This window comes from Suillus clintonianus (assembly GCF_016758775.1).
Source record: "Suillus clintonianus strain FC179 chromosome Unknown DEU56scaffold_158, whole genome shotgun sequence".
Classification (NCBI taxonomy): Eukaryota; Fungi; Basidiomycota; class Agaricomycetes; order Boletales; family Suillaceae; genus Suillus; species Suillus clintonianus.
The window spans coordinates 31,749-46,698 of record NW_024539382.1 but is presented as its reverse complement, the minus strand read 5'-3'; the positions used below and the strand labels follow the sequence as shown (position 1 = coordinate 46,698).

The following is a 14,950-nucleotide window of genomic DNA, read 5'->3' as shown; positions in this document are numbered from 1 at the left end:
GCATGCTTATTGACACTAACGAAAAATATGTTTCTCCAACCACCGATGCATCTCTCCGCCGCGCTCAAGTCACATTGCATCTCCAGGTTGCCAGGAACAGGTCCACACGGACGGTGATCTCCGCACATTAATAACTTCCTCTCTTCTTTATCACAGAACAGTTGGTCATTAGACTTTAAACGAGCGCCCCACGTGACAGTCTGGCGCATCGCCTCCACGTCCAAAAGCGTGCTGCAAGTAGTGGAACATGTCAGATCACGACAAGCACCACGCGACCAAAGGTCAAGGTAAGAGACGTACCATCCAGTCAAGCGCAGCGAGCAACTCAGTCTCATGAATCGATTCGTAGATGTAGTGTCCTGGGAGGCCGCCACACACCTGCAGGATTTTGGTCAGTGCTGTGCTTGGTTTGACATTTGAGATGGATCAAAGCGTCTATATTATTCCTAGCCGAAGCAAGGTCAGGAGTAGTATGTATAAGGGGTCTGCACAAGCCAGCGTGCTCCTTTCCATAGCGCGTTTTTTAAGCGCCCGCAGGATTAGGATGCGTGGAGAATGAAGTGCATTTTCGTGCATATTCTCGCACTACGCCATCAAAGGAATTTTTAAACACGCACCAGGTCACCAAAAGCGCGTAGACCAGACGACTGACTCCATCTCACTCCCTCAAACAGGCCACCGACTGGTGAAATGGAAATCAGAATGTTTCCACGTTAGGCGCAGCGCTCAGGTAATATGATAGGGTGGTCTCGTCTTTCTTTTTTTCCACCTAACTAATACATCATCAACATCATTGTCTACGCCCTTCCCTCCCCATGAAAACCCAACTTACCAATAAACCTCATCGACACTACAGCCGTTTCTTCAATATGGCCTTGTCTACGTCTCACCACCCGAGATTCAGTCAAATTTGCCAGGACGAAGTCTGAGGACGGAGCAGAGGAGTCGAGGAGAAAGGGGAATTCCGTGTATATGTCCACTGCCGGTGGACTGGAATGTGTTTATGTGTCAAAATGGGCATCTACACAGGTGAGTCGCGATGCATGCTTGGTCGTATACTCTGTCGTCAAACATCAGCTCGGCGAAAGGAATCTAGTTTACTAAGCGGAAAAAACTCACGTCAGCGTGCCTGAGATAGTGCCTATGGCCAAGGTATTCGATGGCCTCCGCCAAGGGTGACAGGTGCGTGTTTTAGCGACTCGTGAATTCGTGGTTGTTCATGAAGGCGAAATATTTTGTTCCTCCAGTTTATCAACTTGAGTTACAAAAAGTTGGCATGTCGGAGAGGGGATGCGCCAGACTACCAGTACCAGTCACATGAGATAGAGGCTCCCTATGCATTCGTGCCTGAGATCACACCTTGTAAGTTCACTGTTTCGTAGTAGGTCGTAGTCGCCTTTAACTGTTGTTGTGAAAAGTTCGTAGGCAACTGATAGTGGAGGTGGATGTCGGCCAAGAATGTGGTTGAACAGGATAACACCGTAATCCGTAATACACTCGCTTAGTAAGCACTTGTAAGTAAGAAATATGGCTATCGTCTCACAAGCAAACTTGAACTCATATCGCTGTGGTTCGTGCACGTGGATATGTATGAAATTGTACAAGATGGTAGAACAAGATGGGAGAGGAAATGGCGTGTGCATGATATGATGATAATGACCCTACAATGCGGATAGATTTTGGGTAATGATAACAGATCCAATAAGATACATTTAAAATGCGAAAATGAGCTGCAGGAGTTGTGCAGGAGCGTCCAATGCCGCCAAATAATATCAATGCTGAACAAAGAGTTCATCAAGAAAGGTATTACCGCTCAAGGACAAGAGTCAACCCGGAACCTATCTTGTCTGGTGATCCAGGTTCAGCAGTGATGAACACACCGTCTGGATCAAACTGTGGCTCAACGCGCGATGAAATATCCGAGTCGGGGCTGTCACGTCCACGATTTGACATGGGTGAAGGTGAAGCGGTGACAATGCGATCAAAAAATGTGTAGGAATATGGGTTGTCGATAGGTGACAGGAAATCTTGTTGCAGTGCAGGAGACAGACATTCGTCCTGAGCTGTCATGTGCGTCGGTGTAGATGTCACGTTCTCAGCGAAAAATGTATACACGTAGGATTGTGCATGCTGCAGAGGTGATGAGTGTGCATGCCAATACCTAGGACCTTCAGGAGTCAGAGGGCCCGAGGGGTGATGGCGAGAAGCAAAGAGACCCTCCGCTGCAGCCTGGCATGGTTTATACCTAGACCCTAAGGGATTTCCGCTTGAAAAACAGTCAGATGTGTTGTAAATCATTTGTAGAATGTGGCGCTCACCATATGGCACATCCAACTCCTTCACGAAGGCATCCACATGCGCTGCGGACCATTCGGATAACCGCAGCACGCTCAAAGTATGACGTGTCCAATGGAACGACAGCAGATGATGCCTCGTTCCTAGCTACCCACACACCAGAGTTACCCCGACGCGAAGCTCGCATATGAATGACGGCTCCACATCCATTGGTTTGCCATCTGGGTGCCTGATAGCCGCTCGAAGGCGGTGGTGGTGGATATGACGGTAGTGGCGACAGAACACAGGCCGAGGGCCTGTTTACACATAGTTGCTCGTCGTCCCCGCCACAAAATAATGTGTGGCAATATGGGTCTGGCCCTACAGCAGCTATCGTGTCCGTCTGCGGCGACAGCGGCGCTTCGTAGCTTTGCTCCCAAGTCTGGCTTGACTCCTCGTCATCGCTAGGAGATTCAATCCACGAGGGTGACCTCTCCACCCTCAGTACTACTGGCGGAGTTACACGTCCGGCTTCTGCGCGCTGGGCGTTGACGAGATTATGATCAAGTCGCATTGCGCCTCTTCTCCGCAATCTGGATGCCTCGCCGCTGCGAACAAGATCTGAGAGGACGATGGAATCGTCCACATCTGTTGGTTCCAAGTGTTCTGAAGGTTCTACGTCATTAATCCGTGATTCTCGCCTGTAAAGCTGAGGCATGATGAAAGATTCGAATCGGAGGTGATGGTCGTCTCGATCCAAGGGCACGCGCGGTTACGTCAGCCGAGACACTAATATTACATCACCCCCCGCAAGGGGGTTACAATCTATTCTGGAAAACATTTCTCAAAATCACCAGCACCATTGCGTCTAGCATAGACTTGGCTCTCCACGAATGCATCCAGCCTACACAATCCATCACCCGCACCACAGAACTCCAAGGGTTGAATGGCATCGTTGATGAGAATCCGAATAAAATCTCCTGGTATCCCCGCTTCGAAACACTGCACCTTTTCCGTGATCATCCGCCCAGAGAAAGGCACAAGACGAGACACTACCCACGCCCATCGCGGGTCAGCGTTTGTGGGGTTAGGAGGATACGTCTGGGGGAACAGTCCTAGTGCACCATAGATGGCAACCATCTGGTTGTCGTGAGAGAAGTCAGCATAGACCGTTCTGTTAAGCGGGAACGTGATCGGTGATGAGTCAAGAGTCGAGTTGGTTTGTGTGCGATCTTCAACAGGTCTCCCACTAAGACGCGCAAGTAGTTCGTTGACGTAGCCGACACCTTGCACACGACCCAGAGGATTTCCATACCTTGTTGCAGTGTGAGCACCAAAATGACTCGTTGATGGGTTACTCACCCTGTCTTGTAATATTTTAGCAGGTAGTGATAATAGTCGTAGGACTGGAATTCCTTTAGAGAGAAGATATCACAAAATTGGCTTTCTTTCTCCTCGAAAACGGTCTCGAATGCGCATAAGGACATTAGCCCGGGTATGTCCTCGCTGAGAATCCCAGCTCCAACAGCAGCTGTATTAAGACGATGTACGATCGGAACAGAAAATATATCTCGCCACACGTTCGCTTCATCATGTGATTCTTGGGAGTTGGGACACATATGGTCCTCCAAGGTATTGTTCGACTAGAATGAAGACCTCAGATGAGTCACGAGCGAATCAAGCTTGATCGGTATGCATCCCACCGTCTCTGTCTCGGGTATTATGACTGAAACTGACGGATGATAGAGCTGTTCACTTGCATCGGCAAAGCCTGAAATTGCAATTGTCCAGAATGAGTTTTGTACTTCAACTGTATGCTTACCTGCAGTCCAATTGGCAGCAGATTTCACTACGCGATCTCCTCCAGACGCTCTGACAAAAGGTAACGTGTGATGGTCAACAAGATGTCCATACCGATGGTATATTTCTGCACCCGATTGAAACGACCTAAAAACAATCCTTAAGCATTGACATAGGGCTGAAAGTACGCGTTGATAGTCCTACTGTGTGGCGCCGAAGGGCACAAGGTCAGCTTCACCGAGGTGCCATTTGTATGAACGGAGAAATTGCAGCTTCACGTCGATATACTTGGAAGCGTTCAGCAATTTCTGTAAACTTTCTTGGATTTCCTTAGAGGTGCCGCTAGTCGGATACCGGGCTCCATGACGCTGAAGCTGTTGATGCTTTAGGCGAAGAACTCGTGGTCATTTATGACCAGAATCTACTTACAATGTTGACCTTGAGTGATACGAGTAGTGGTTATTAAAGACTAGATATGTGACAAGTGTACTTGCCTGTGTTACGCTACATCCGTCGGGAGGCGGCTGGTATTCTTCGACAGGAGAGTATGGAGAGTACGGCCCCCAAAATCGTTGTGACTCGCCAGAACGAATGTGATAGTTGCTTTCCGATGAAAATCGCGGGCCAAGGTGGAAAAAATGTGCGTATAGCAACACTATGGAGAATGCTAGCGAGATTGAAACTGCTTTCCTGACTGGAAAAGAACTAGAGAGTAGGCGATAATATTTTGAACGAGAATCGTCATATGCAACAGGCTTCCCAGAACTAGACAACGGGAGGACAAGCGGGTACCCAGTGGTTTTGACCATGATGGATGATGGCACATCGAAAAGAATAGGCTCAAGGACACAGTCGATTAAGTATGTACAAAGTTACCAAACCACTGACACGGTGCACGCACGTGTAAGCTGATAGCATGTGCACAGAACTATATTCGGGTTACAACAACTTGAAGACAAATACATTGATAGTACGGCCCTACTGGATGCATTCCAGGACCTTTCCGACACATATGGCTTGGCTTGTGCATTCGATACGTTTCATACACCTCTGCAACATCCAAGATTTAAAGTAATGACGAGCGTTTTTTCCTTGCCGTTCCCTTTCTTCACGGTTTCTCAAGGTGATACAAACAACTAGGACATTGTTTCTCTCTTATCACCTTCTTTGCACTCATATCCTCCGAGGCACTATGCCATGATCCCTATGCTTTCGCACGAGATTGTCGTTCCTTCCAAATGTTTGCGTTGGCGCGAATTCCCAGCACACGTGCCACAGAGCAGAGACAATTAAATATAAACAAACATCGTGAAGAATCCGGGATGATCGATGTTCAACATCCTGAAACCAGTACCGGGTCCTGGAATAGGGGTCCTGGAATAGGGTCCTGGAATGCATGGAGAGTAGGTGACCCCAACTCATTTTCGTCTTTCCCTGAAGCCTCGATCAGTGGCCTCGGACGCGCCGTTTGAATATTTAGAATCTCAATCAATCACACCTCGACACGCTCGGTGCCATGTCAGATTCATCAGGATCGCAGTATCCTCCTGTAGCACGACTGCCACTCACACCGGAACAACGTGATGAGTTCAATCAAGTTATCCTCAAAAATTGGGGCCCTCAGTTCATCAATTCAATTGCCCAGTCGGATCCGACTCGCTGGGACGAAGACAAAGGGATAATTACCATTGCTTCCATGATGATCGTAATCATTATAGAGCACGCTCAGGGCTTGCTCCAGCGTCTTATCATGAAAAGTATGACATTCTGGGATATCACCCCAATACTACAGGAAGACCTTACACTACGGGGAATAATCTACGATGCCTGCCGGAATCGCTCGTTCTCCCACATCGCCGACCTCGGTGAGAATTTGTGCCGGCCATATAGATACCCCTCTGCTGACAGTTACTGGTAACGCAGAAATATTTCAGATACCCAAAGCTAGGGACCTCCACATGCTCTCGGCTCAAGGTCTGAGACTTTTACCCTGTGACATCTAGTACAGTCCCATCTCACGTTAGTTGGATCCTAGACAAGGACTTCCTTGATTCATTCTCCAGACCTTACGTCGGGAAGGCGGTGGACGGGTTTTACGAGTACCTGAAAGAAAACAATATTAAGTTCAAGGGAGTTAGCGCCCATCAGCCTTACTATGCCAAGTTCTGTTCGATCGTCCAAAGTTCTGGCACAGGGAAATCGAGACTATTGACGGAGGTGAGGCTTATAAAGTGCCACATGCTCGCATCAGGTGGCTAACGGAATTGAATTAGCTCCGGAACAGGGGCGTTATTGTGCTGTACATGAACATTCGTGAACCAAGTGATGCCGGCTTCCCGAACCGAGACGCGGTACCTGCGCGTATATTGACGGAAGAAATGGATTGCACTCGAGCCGAGTATGGCGCTCGTTGTTGTGCACTCTTTACAGCCATATTCAAGGTGCTGCGGCAGCGACTAAGCAACAAGCATCGGCTGGGCTCTGATAGTCTGATAAAATCATGGAATGATGAAATGTGCGACATGCACTCGGAAGCTCGTTCCGAGTTCTTTGAGGAAGTTCAATATCTATATGAGCAGGTGAGCAAGGAAATTCATGGTCGCTCGACAGATGGACCAAAGATGTTTGCAACAGACCCTTGACACGATCAGACTGATGAATCCCACAATGGGAGGCGGTCTGGCTCTGAAAGGTACATGCAAATGTTTCATTTTGCACATAACGGCCGCCTCAGCTCACACCGTGCAGATGACGTCCCAGCGCCGAACTTGGAAGGGGAATCGTTTGTCGAGGAAGCTTATGAAAATATGCTGACAGCTATGCCAGACATGTTTGCTGAGAAGGATGAAGATTACCCCAAACTCGTGATTTCATTCGACGAGGCCTACTCTCTGAGCAAAATGAGTAGCAAGGGTTTTCGTCCATCACACATCCTTGGGAGGGTGATCAACTGCTACTCCGAGGGCGAGGATACATCAGTCTGGGTCGTATTTGCATCCACGACTCCACATGTGGTAGATTTTTTAGCTCCTCCGGTGATCCGTAAGCACCCGTTCTTCGTCGTCCGTTTCCAATCTTCACACAATCCTGCAGATGATTCTCAGCGCGTAGCAGTAGGCGGCCACCTTTTATTTCCACCTTATACGTATCTTGGTTGGGACCAGAACGCAGACCGTTTGTCTGATATACCGGCGAATGACGCCGGAAAGTTCAAACACATCGTCGGATTCGGTCGTCCACTGTTTGTCCCTGTGTTTTTATCCTCGTGTTCACTTTCGTTGACCACCATGAATAGGTGGAAATCGCTTGCGGGAAAACGTTCTGTCGCTGACATTTTAGAATTGGCTGCTCTGAAGCTCTGCAAATCGAACACTTATGTCCCATCGGATACGAACCAGGCTCTCGCTGTCCTGTCTCAGCGATTCGGTCTCGACATCTGCTTTGGTCACCCCGATGCCGCTTCTTATGTTGAAACAGGGGTGGCTAGCCACCTGCGGATATGCTTCTCGACGACCCAAGATAGGTCATCGGCCTATACCGGTTATCCATCAGAGCCCCTTCTGTCTTGTGTTGCAGCGGATCTACTCCATTCTGGGACCACCAGTCTAGAGGGCGCTTTGGGGGTCTTGAACAAAAAGGTTGATGAGGGGATGGTCGAGATAGGACAGAGCGGAGAGTTGGTCAGCAGACTTGTGCTGCTTCTTGCGAAAGACATGTACGTTCGCGGCCATCTCTCCGAAGGCACAATACGGGATCTACACTACGAGGGAAGTGGGGATGCGGAATTGATCGACTGCCAGAAGGTCTCCGTCGTTGATTTCCTGCAATACCTTTTTGGCGAGACGTTCTGGTTGTTGGCGGATGAGGAGGCCAAGACAAATTTTCGGCACGCCTACATCAATTTCTCGCATTGGGTGTCCATGACAGAGTTAATCTCCCCCGGCCCTGGGCCGGGAGATTCCAAGCAACCTACGTCCGATATGTCGAGGTAAGCTTCTAGATGTTGTCGAGCGATATCATTTACAAGATACCGCTGCTACAGTGCCAAGGAGTGGACTCTGCGACACTGGGTTCGTACAAGCGCGGTGCAATGCTGCGATCTGCAGCCGCTCGTCGACAAGATGATTCCAATATATTTTGATGATCCCACCCTCGACTCCGACGATCTCAAACGCGTTTCTCAAATTTTCATTTCAGACAAAGCGGGGAAGAATCCTAATGCGCGAGAGCTGGCGGCCATCACGCGCAAGCATGATTCGATCAGATGCTTATCCACTCTGCCATATATCGCTATTCGTCTGGACTTCAATGTGGAGCCACAGCTCAAAGTCACATTTCCAGAGAGAGACCCAAACGATGCCGAAACGGACCGATCTTTACGGATCTACGCTTCTGGACTGGAAGAGACCACATTTCCATTCTTAACACCCAACACCATCGTTGCATCACAGCTACGAGGGCTTATCTCTCGGGAGGAGACACCAACGCAGACGAATCTCGACGCCCTCGTCGAATTTGGGAGTACTGCCAAGTTGCGTAACCTGCAGTGGGAAACACAAGACTGAGGTGTATGGTAATTCAATACAATTCGAGCCTTGATCTTGACCGTAGTGAAAAGCAATGTAGTGCGATTGCGTATATGTTCCTACGTAATATGCATGTCAACTAGCTGGGTATTAACATAGTTACCCCTGTTCGCTCTTCAACTGCTTCAGTTTTGGTACTTGGAACATTTACCAGTCAATTCTATGCTGTTCAAGTGTCATTTACACCATTGTGCAAGACAGTTAAGGCTCATTTATCTGGACCCAAGCGACTACGTCATGGGCTTGCTCCACTACGAAACCGCTCCCCGAGCGACGCATCTGGGGAAAGATAACTCTGCGTGTGTCTGTGTGGATCTCGGGGGAGGACCTGGCCAGTCATTAACCCTAAGTTCTCGCATCTCATCCCAGCGTTCAAGACGTTCCAAATATGTGGGTTTGGCAGCCGCAAATAACTCTATGGGAGCGTAGCCTTGGCGCAAGTATGTGATTACCTTGGAAGAAGTCACGATCGAAAACGTTCCTCGAAACTTTAGCTCTGACAGAGAAGATATCTCCATATTGAGCGCAGTGGATGAGAATATCTCTTTGCTCGTGAGTGATGGTCCTACGAAAGACGATAAATGCAACTGCAGGTGTAGTGCTGTGAAGTCGTGTGAGGATAAGCCTTTGATCGAATCAACGGTTAGGAAGAAGCTGATCTTGCTTCCGGGTGGTATGGCTGATGGGGCTGGGGATTTCTGACGGGTTGATGCGGGAGTACCATGCTTCGACACTTGCAGAACACTGGAAATCTTGATATCCACGCGACACGAGCCTAGATGTTGCATATACGAGCAGCGCCCATGTTAGAACATACCGATGGAGGAGGATAGACAGCTTTTGCTATTCTGGAGCAGGGACAACACCATGTTTTGTCAGTGGGAAAGCATTTTCGGCGCGAACAGAACGAATACGAGACATGACTCTGATGATATGCTCGGCGTAGACCAACATTAAAAGAATGACAGGTCCGACGGTAAGGAGGACGATGTTCACGATCCACAGAGGTCCTCAGCAGCCTCAAGAGTGTAGTAAGACTTCACCTCAGGAAAAACCTTGACGAAAGCCTCAAGGTTACTGCAGTATCTCTTGACTGTGAAATGGTTAAGGTGGACAATATCAATGATTGTGTTATTGAGGAAGCTAGAGTCGTGTGAGACGACGATGGAAGTACAGGTCTTCAGGCTGACGAGGTAGTTCTCGAGCCATGCAACGTTGACAACATTCAATTGGTTGGCAGTTGCACAGGTCTTCGCCCTCATAGCAGAGTCTACTTCGGAAATGAATGTGGTAGCCGAGAGAAGTTGAATGGTATTGGGCACCTCCTCGACAGGATTTATGAGCGCCTTGATAAGAGCTGGGAGTCTAGGTGATGTGGGACCAGGCGAGCTACTCCTAGAAGCAACTATATTCGGTAGAGGACGTGATTCGCCCGAGTCAACGTTAAATTGGGGGTGAGGAGAAACGGAATGGTGAGCGAACGGCGCATTAGGTGGTGCAAGAGGCGAGGGCGGTTGAGAAGGCACTTGTTGAGTGATATGGGTTTGCAGCTCTTGGTGTAGTTGAGGCGGGTAAGCCTGCCCCGACAAGTAAGAGCCTTGAGAACCTCCCAACAACGACTGTTGTACTTGCATCTGTGGCGAGGTCTGGGTCAAGTTGATACTCTCCTTGGCTGACGCGGCCAGATGGGATAGCCGTAAAGGCCACTTGCGCAATACCACGCTGTGCCTCAGATACAAGGGCACCGACACATTGGTGAGCGCTATAATACGTTCGAGGAAGTCCTGGTTGTGTCACGTCTTCGGGAATTTCTTACAAAATACGGTCATAATAGGGCCTGTGAGTGTACACCAGAACATACTACTGCAATGATAGTTTTGCCTATGTCGCCAACAATCTGAGTAAAAAATGAGGTGCAGAGTGAGTGAAAGAACAAAATAACTTACCACACCCTTCTCACAACACTCTGCAAGACCTCCGAACTTGGCCTGTATCCAGCTCTTCGCACATTTTCTCTTGAAATCGTCCAACTCAGCTTCCTCGCGAACAATCTCACCGTCCAATGCGCGCATCTCTTCACACAGTCAATTAAGCGCGTCAGTCTGCGCTGTGAGAGCATTCAAAGTCCTTGTTTGAAACCAACGCAGTAGCCTTTGTGAGGGAATCGCGTGCAGCCTTCTTCACGTCTGCCTTGGTACTTACATATAATGAACTCGTCCATATCTGCCTAGTCTCCGAGTCTCTGCAAAATCAATTAGCGGCTGCATTCTCTCCAGGAGATATGAGGGCCTGCGTCCTGGTATCAAGTGAACGCCTCCAGGAGACTAGATGTGGTTTGAGACAGTGGGACGAGGGTGATCTCTGTTGCCTCCTCACAATGTCACTTCAATAGCAACTGTTCATGCATCCGCTGGCGTCCAAAGCGAAACTACAGCGAAGAGCAAGCAACGCAAAAGGTTGAATACTACAGTACGCCAGGGGCTTACGAGCACACAGCAAAAGTGGGAAATGGAAACGGGATTGCAAGACGCTCTAGCACAGGAACCAATTTATCACTCCCGGCACAGCTTGGCACGTTCCTCTCCTCATCCTCTAAACTTGAGCAATCATATTACCTATCAAAACCTGTCAAAGCTTCCAGCAAACGCGAGGCCTTCGACCCGTAATTCATTGGTCTTTTAATCCGACCGTAGGTGCCTCTTGACGCATTAGGGATATTGAATGTGATAGCGCCGCGAAAGCGCGCGCAGGGGGTGCTAGTCCACGACATGTTCAATTTCTTGTCTGTTGATGGACAAAGCCGAGGTGCAATTTTGATGATCCGAAGGTAAGTGACAGGTAGTGCAGCCTATGACGACACCTCAGTCTTGTTTTTCCCACTGCAGGTTGCGCAACCTAGCAGTACTCCCGAATTTGACGAGGGCGTCGAGATTCGTCTGCGTTGGTGCTTCCTCCCGAGAGATAAGCCCTCGTAGCTGTGATGCAACGATGGTTTTAGATAAGAATGGGAATGTGGTGTCGTTCATTCCAGCAGCGTAGATCCGTAAGCATTGGTCCGTTTCGGCATGGTTTGGGTCTCTCTCTGGAAATGTGGCTGTGACCCGTGACCCCACACCGAAGTCCAGAAGGATAGCGATATATGGGAGAGCGGATAAACACTTGATCGAATCATGCTTGCGCATCATGACCCCCAGATCTCGCGCATTAGGATTCTTCCCCGCTTTGTCCGAAATGAAAATTTGAGAAACGCGTTGGACATCGTCGGAGCCGAGGGTGGGATCATCAAAATATATTGGAATCATTTTGTCAACGAGCGGCTGCAGATGGCAGCATTGCACCGCGCTTGTGCGAACCCAGTGTCGCAGAGTCCACTCCTCGGCACTGTGGCAGCGGTATCTTGTAAGTGATATCGCGAGACAACATCTAGAAGCTTACCTCAACAGCTCGAATGTAGGTTGCTCGGGATCTTCCGCCCCGGGGGATATCAACTCTGACATGGACACCCAATGCGAGAAATTGATGTAGGCGTGCCGAAAAGCTGTATTGGCCCTCAACGGCCAGAACTCCTTGCCAAAAAGGTATCGCAGGAAATCGAGGACGGAGACCTTCTGGCAGTCCATCAATTCCGCATCCCCACTTCCCTTGTAGCGTAGATGGTGTATTGTGCCTTCGGAGAGATGGCCGCGAACGTACATGTCTTTCGCAAGAAGCAGCACAAGTCTGCTGACCAACTCTCCGCTCTGTCCTATGTTGACCATCCCCCCATCAACCTTTTCCTTCAAGACCCCCAAAGCGCCCTCTAGACTGGTGGTGGTCCCAGAATGGAGTAGATCCGCTGCAACACAAGACAGAAGGGGCTCTGATGGATAACCGGTATAGGTCCATGACCTATCTTGGGTCGTCGAGAAGCATATCCGCAGGTGGCTAGCCACCCCTTTTTCAACATAAGAAACGGCATCGGGGTGACCAAAGCAGATGTCGAGACCGAATCGCTGAGACAGGACAGCGAGAGCCTGGTTCGTATCCGACGGGTCAAAGAAAGTCGATTTGAGCAGCTTGTGAGCAGCCGATTTCAAAATATCACCGATATTACGTGTGTCCACAAGCGATTTCCACCTATTCAAGGTGGTCAACGAAACTGAACGCAAGGATAAAAACACAGGGACAAACAGTGGACGACCGAATCTGACGATGTGTTTGAACTTTCCGGCGTCATTCGCCGGTATATCAGACAAACGGTCTGCGTGCTGGTCCCAACCAAGATGCGTATAAGGTTGAAATAAAAGGTGGCCGCCTACTGCTACGCGCTGAGAATCATCTGCAGGATTGTGTGAAGATTGGAAACGGACGACGAAGAACGGGTGCTTACGGATCACCGGAGGAGCTAAAAAATCTACCACATGTGGAGTCGTGGATGCAAATACGACCCAGACTGATGTATCCTCGCCCTCGGAGTAGCAGTTGATCACCCTCCCAAGAATATGTGATGGACGAAAACCGTTGCTACTCGTTTTTGTCAGAGAGTGGGCCTCGTCAACTGAAATCACGAGTTTGGGGTAATCCTCGTCCTGCTCAGTAAACACGCCTGACATAGCTGTCAACATCTCTGCATAAGCTTCCTTGACAAACGATTCCCCTTCCAATTTCGGCGCTGGGACGTCATCTGCTCACGCACGGTGTGAGCTGAGGTGGCTGTTATGTGCAAAATGAAGCTTTTACTTTTACTTCCCGAAGGCTCGGCTTTTTCGTTTGATATCTTGCGTTTCTTGGATGCAGGTGATTGACGTGATTGCGAAGCCGCTGCTGAGCTGCTAGCGTCATTGGTTTGCTGTGATTCTTCCAGGTCGCTGTACAGACTGTCTGACTCGACGACAGTCTGCTGCACTGTTTGCACAGCACGATCCGTATCTGCGTTCCTTTCAAGTGTCTTCAGTTTGATCTCGTTAAGGATCTGTTGCAGACATATTTGGTCCATCTGTCGATCGACCATGAATTTCCCTGCTCACTTTCTCATATAGAGATTCAACTGTCTGAAAGAACTTGGTACGAGCTTTCGAGCGCACGTCGCACATTTTATCATTCCACGATGTGATTGGATCACCAGGGGGCAGCGAAGGCTTACTCCCTAGTTCCTTCGTGAGCGCCCGGAATATGGCTGTAAATAGCGCGCAACAATGAGTGGTATACTCGGTTTGAGCGCAGTCCGTTTTTTCCGTCAATATACGCGCAGGAATTGGGTCTCGCTCCGGGAAGCCGTCATCGCTTGGTTCACGAAGGTTCATGTACAGCACAACAACGCCTTTTTTCCGGAGCTAATCCGATACCGTTAGCCACCTGATATGAGCATGTAGCATTTTATAAGCCTCACCTCGGTCAATAGTCTCGATTTCCCTGTGCCAGAACTTTGGACGATCGAACAGAACTTGGCATAGTAAGGCATATGGGCGCCAACTCCCTTAAACTTGATATTGTTGTCTTTCAGGTACTCGTAAAAACCGTCCACCGCCTTCCCAAGGTAAGGTCTGTAGAATGAATTATAGAGAAATTCCTTGTCTAGGATCCAACTAACGTGAGATAGGACTGCACTAGATGTCACAGGGTAAAAGTCTCGGACCTTGCGAGTGAACCAAGGGCATGTTGATCCTGCTAGCTTGGGGTATCTGAAATATTTCTGTGTTACCAGTAACTGTCAGCAGAGGGGGTATCTATCTGACTGGCACAAATACTCACTGAAATCGGCGATTTCGGAGAGCTTGCCCGTCTGGCACATCTTGCGCACCATTTCCCGTAGTTTAGGGTGTTGCTGTAGTGTTTGCGATATAGCCGTCGTTGACATACTTTTCATGACATCTTTGTCCTTCAGATAATCACGCGGGTATGAAATAACGGTATTGATAAAGATGGCTAACAGTCGGTCCGTCCAAGTCATCGGGTTACCAGGGATGCCGCTAATGTTTTCGAACATGTCTCGATCGAACTCTAGACGTTGTTCCCTTGTGAGTGACAGGGGTTGCACAGAAAGATCCTGTGATCCTGATGAATCTGACATGGCACCGAGCGTGTCCAGGTTTTGAGATTCTGAAGCAATCGATGAAAGGGGTAGTTGAGGCTGCCTTTATAATATTGTTCGAAGTTCTGCGCCACATGTCTATGAGCGCCGATTCGGAGCCTGCCGGAGATTCAGCACCACGCGTCCAAGTGAGCGAGACGCCTGGTCCTTACCTTTTCTTATATCGCTATTCAAATCTTAGTATATCTGCATATCGGACTCATAAACACAATTCCTTGCT

The 14,950-nt window shown here is 49.0% G+C and overlaps 5 protein-coding genes across 5 annotated transcripts; 1 reads left to right on the top strand and 4 right to left on the bottom strand.

Annotated features, from left to right (window-relative positions):
• Positions 1 to 1,724: 1,724 nt before the first annotated feature.
• Positions 1,725 to 3,041, bottom strand: DEU56DRAFT_164747 (uncharacterized protein). Its single transcript, XM_041344846.1, has 2 exons — positions 2,319 to 3,041; positions 1,725 to 2,266 (listed from the first exon to the last, which is right to left on the bottom strand). The coding sequence occupies exons 1-2, from the start codon at positions 2,990 to 2,992 to the stop codon at positions 1,807 to 1,809; spliced, it is 1,134 nt and encodes a 377-aa protein (XP_041201830.1). The 5' UTR covers positions 2,993 to 3,041; the 3' UTR covers positions 1,725 to 1,806.
• On the bottom strand, positions 3,033 to 4,982 carry DEU56DRAFT_839972 (acid phosphatase). The gene is made up of 7 exons (XM_041354934.1): positions 4,569 to 4,982; positions 4,504 to 4,512; positions 4,279 to 4,448; positions 4,097 to 4,221; positions 3,978 to 4,045; positions 3,637 to 3,917; positions 3,033 to 3,589 (listed from the first exon to the last, which is right to left on the bottom strand). Exons 1-7 carry the CDS (start codon positions 4,881 to 4,883, stop codon positions 3,100 to 3,102), a joined length of 1,458 nt encoding a protein of 485 aa, XP_041201829.1. The 5' UTR covers positions 4,884 to 4,982; the 3' UTR covers positions 3,033 to 3,099.
• Positions 4,983 to 5,571: 589 nt separating this feature from the next.
• Positions 5,572 to 8,764, top strand: DEU56DRAFT_905154 (uncharacterized protein). Its single transcript, XM_041356700.1, has 9 exons — positions 5,572 to 5,939; positions 5,998 to 6,048; positions 6,110 to 6,291; positions 6,348 to 6,653; positions 6,709 to 6,766; positions 6,823 to 7,116; positions 7,168 to 7,315; positions 7,370 to 8,062; positions 8,117 to 8,764. The coding sequence occupies exons 1-9, from the start codon at positions 5,591 to 5,593 to the stop codon at positions 8,637 to 8,639; spliced, it is 2,604 nt and encodes an 867-aa protein (XP_041201828.1). The 5' UTR covers positions 5,572 to 5,590; the 3' UTR covers positions 8,640 to 8,764.
• Positions 8,765 to 10,384: 1,620 nt separating this feature from the next.
• Positions 10,385 to 10,774, bottom strand: DEU56DRAFT_164721 (uncharacterized protein). Its single transcript, XM_041344845.1, has 3 exons — positions 10,607 to 10,774; positions 10,525 to 10,557; positions 10,385 to 10,471 (listed from the first exon to the last, which is right to left on the bottom strand). The coding sequence occupies exons 1-3, from the start codon at positions 10,730 to 10,732 to the stop codon at positions 10,454 to 10,456; spliced, it is 177 nt and encodes a 58-aa protein (XP_041201827.1). The 5' UTR covers positions 10,733 to 10,774; the 3' UTR covers positions 10,385 to 10,453.
• A 747-nt stretch (positions 10,775 to 11,521) lies between these two features.
• On the bottom strand, positions 11,522 to 14,823 carry DEU56DRAFT_984909 (uncharacterized protein; the record flags this gene model as incomplete). Its single annotated transcript, XM_041360020.1, has 8 exons — positions 14,391 to 14,823; positions 14,275 to 14,331; positions 14,029 to 14,213; positions 13,667 to 13,972; positions 13,380 to 13,611; positions 12,831 to 13,323; positions 12,096 to 12,776; positions 11,522 to 12,041 (listed from the first exon to the last, which is right to left on the bottom strand). The coding sequence occupies exons 1-8, from the start codon at positions 14,707 to 14,709 to the stop codon at positions 11,522 to 11,524; spliced, it is 2,793 nt and encodes a 930-aa protein (XP_041201826.1). The 5' UTR covers positions 14,710 to 14,823.
• Between the last annotated feature and the right edge of the window lie 127 nt (positions 14,824 to 14,950).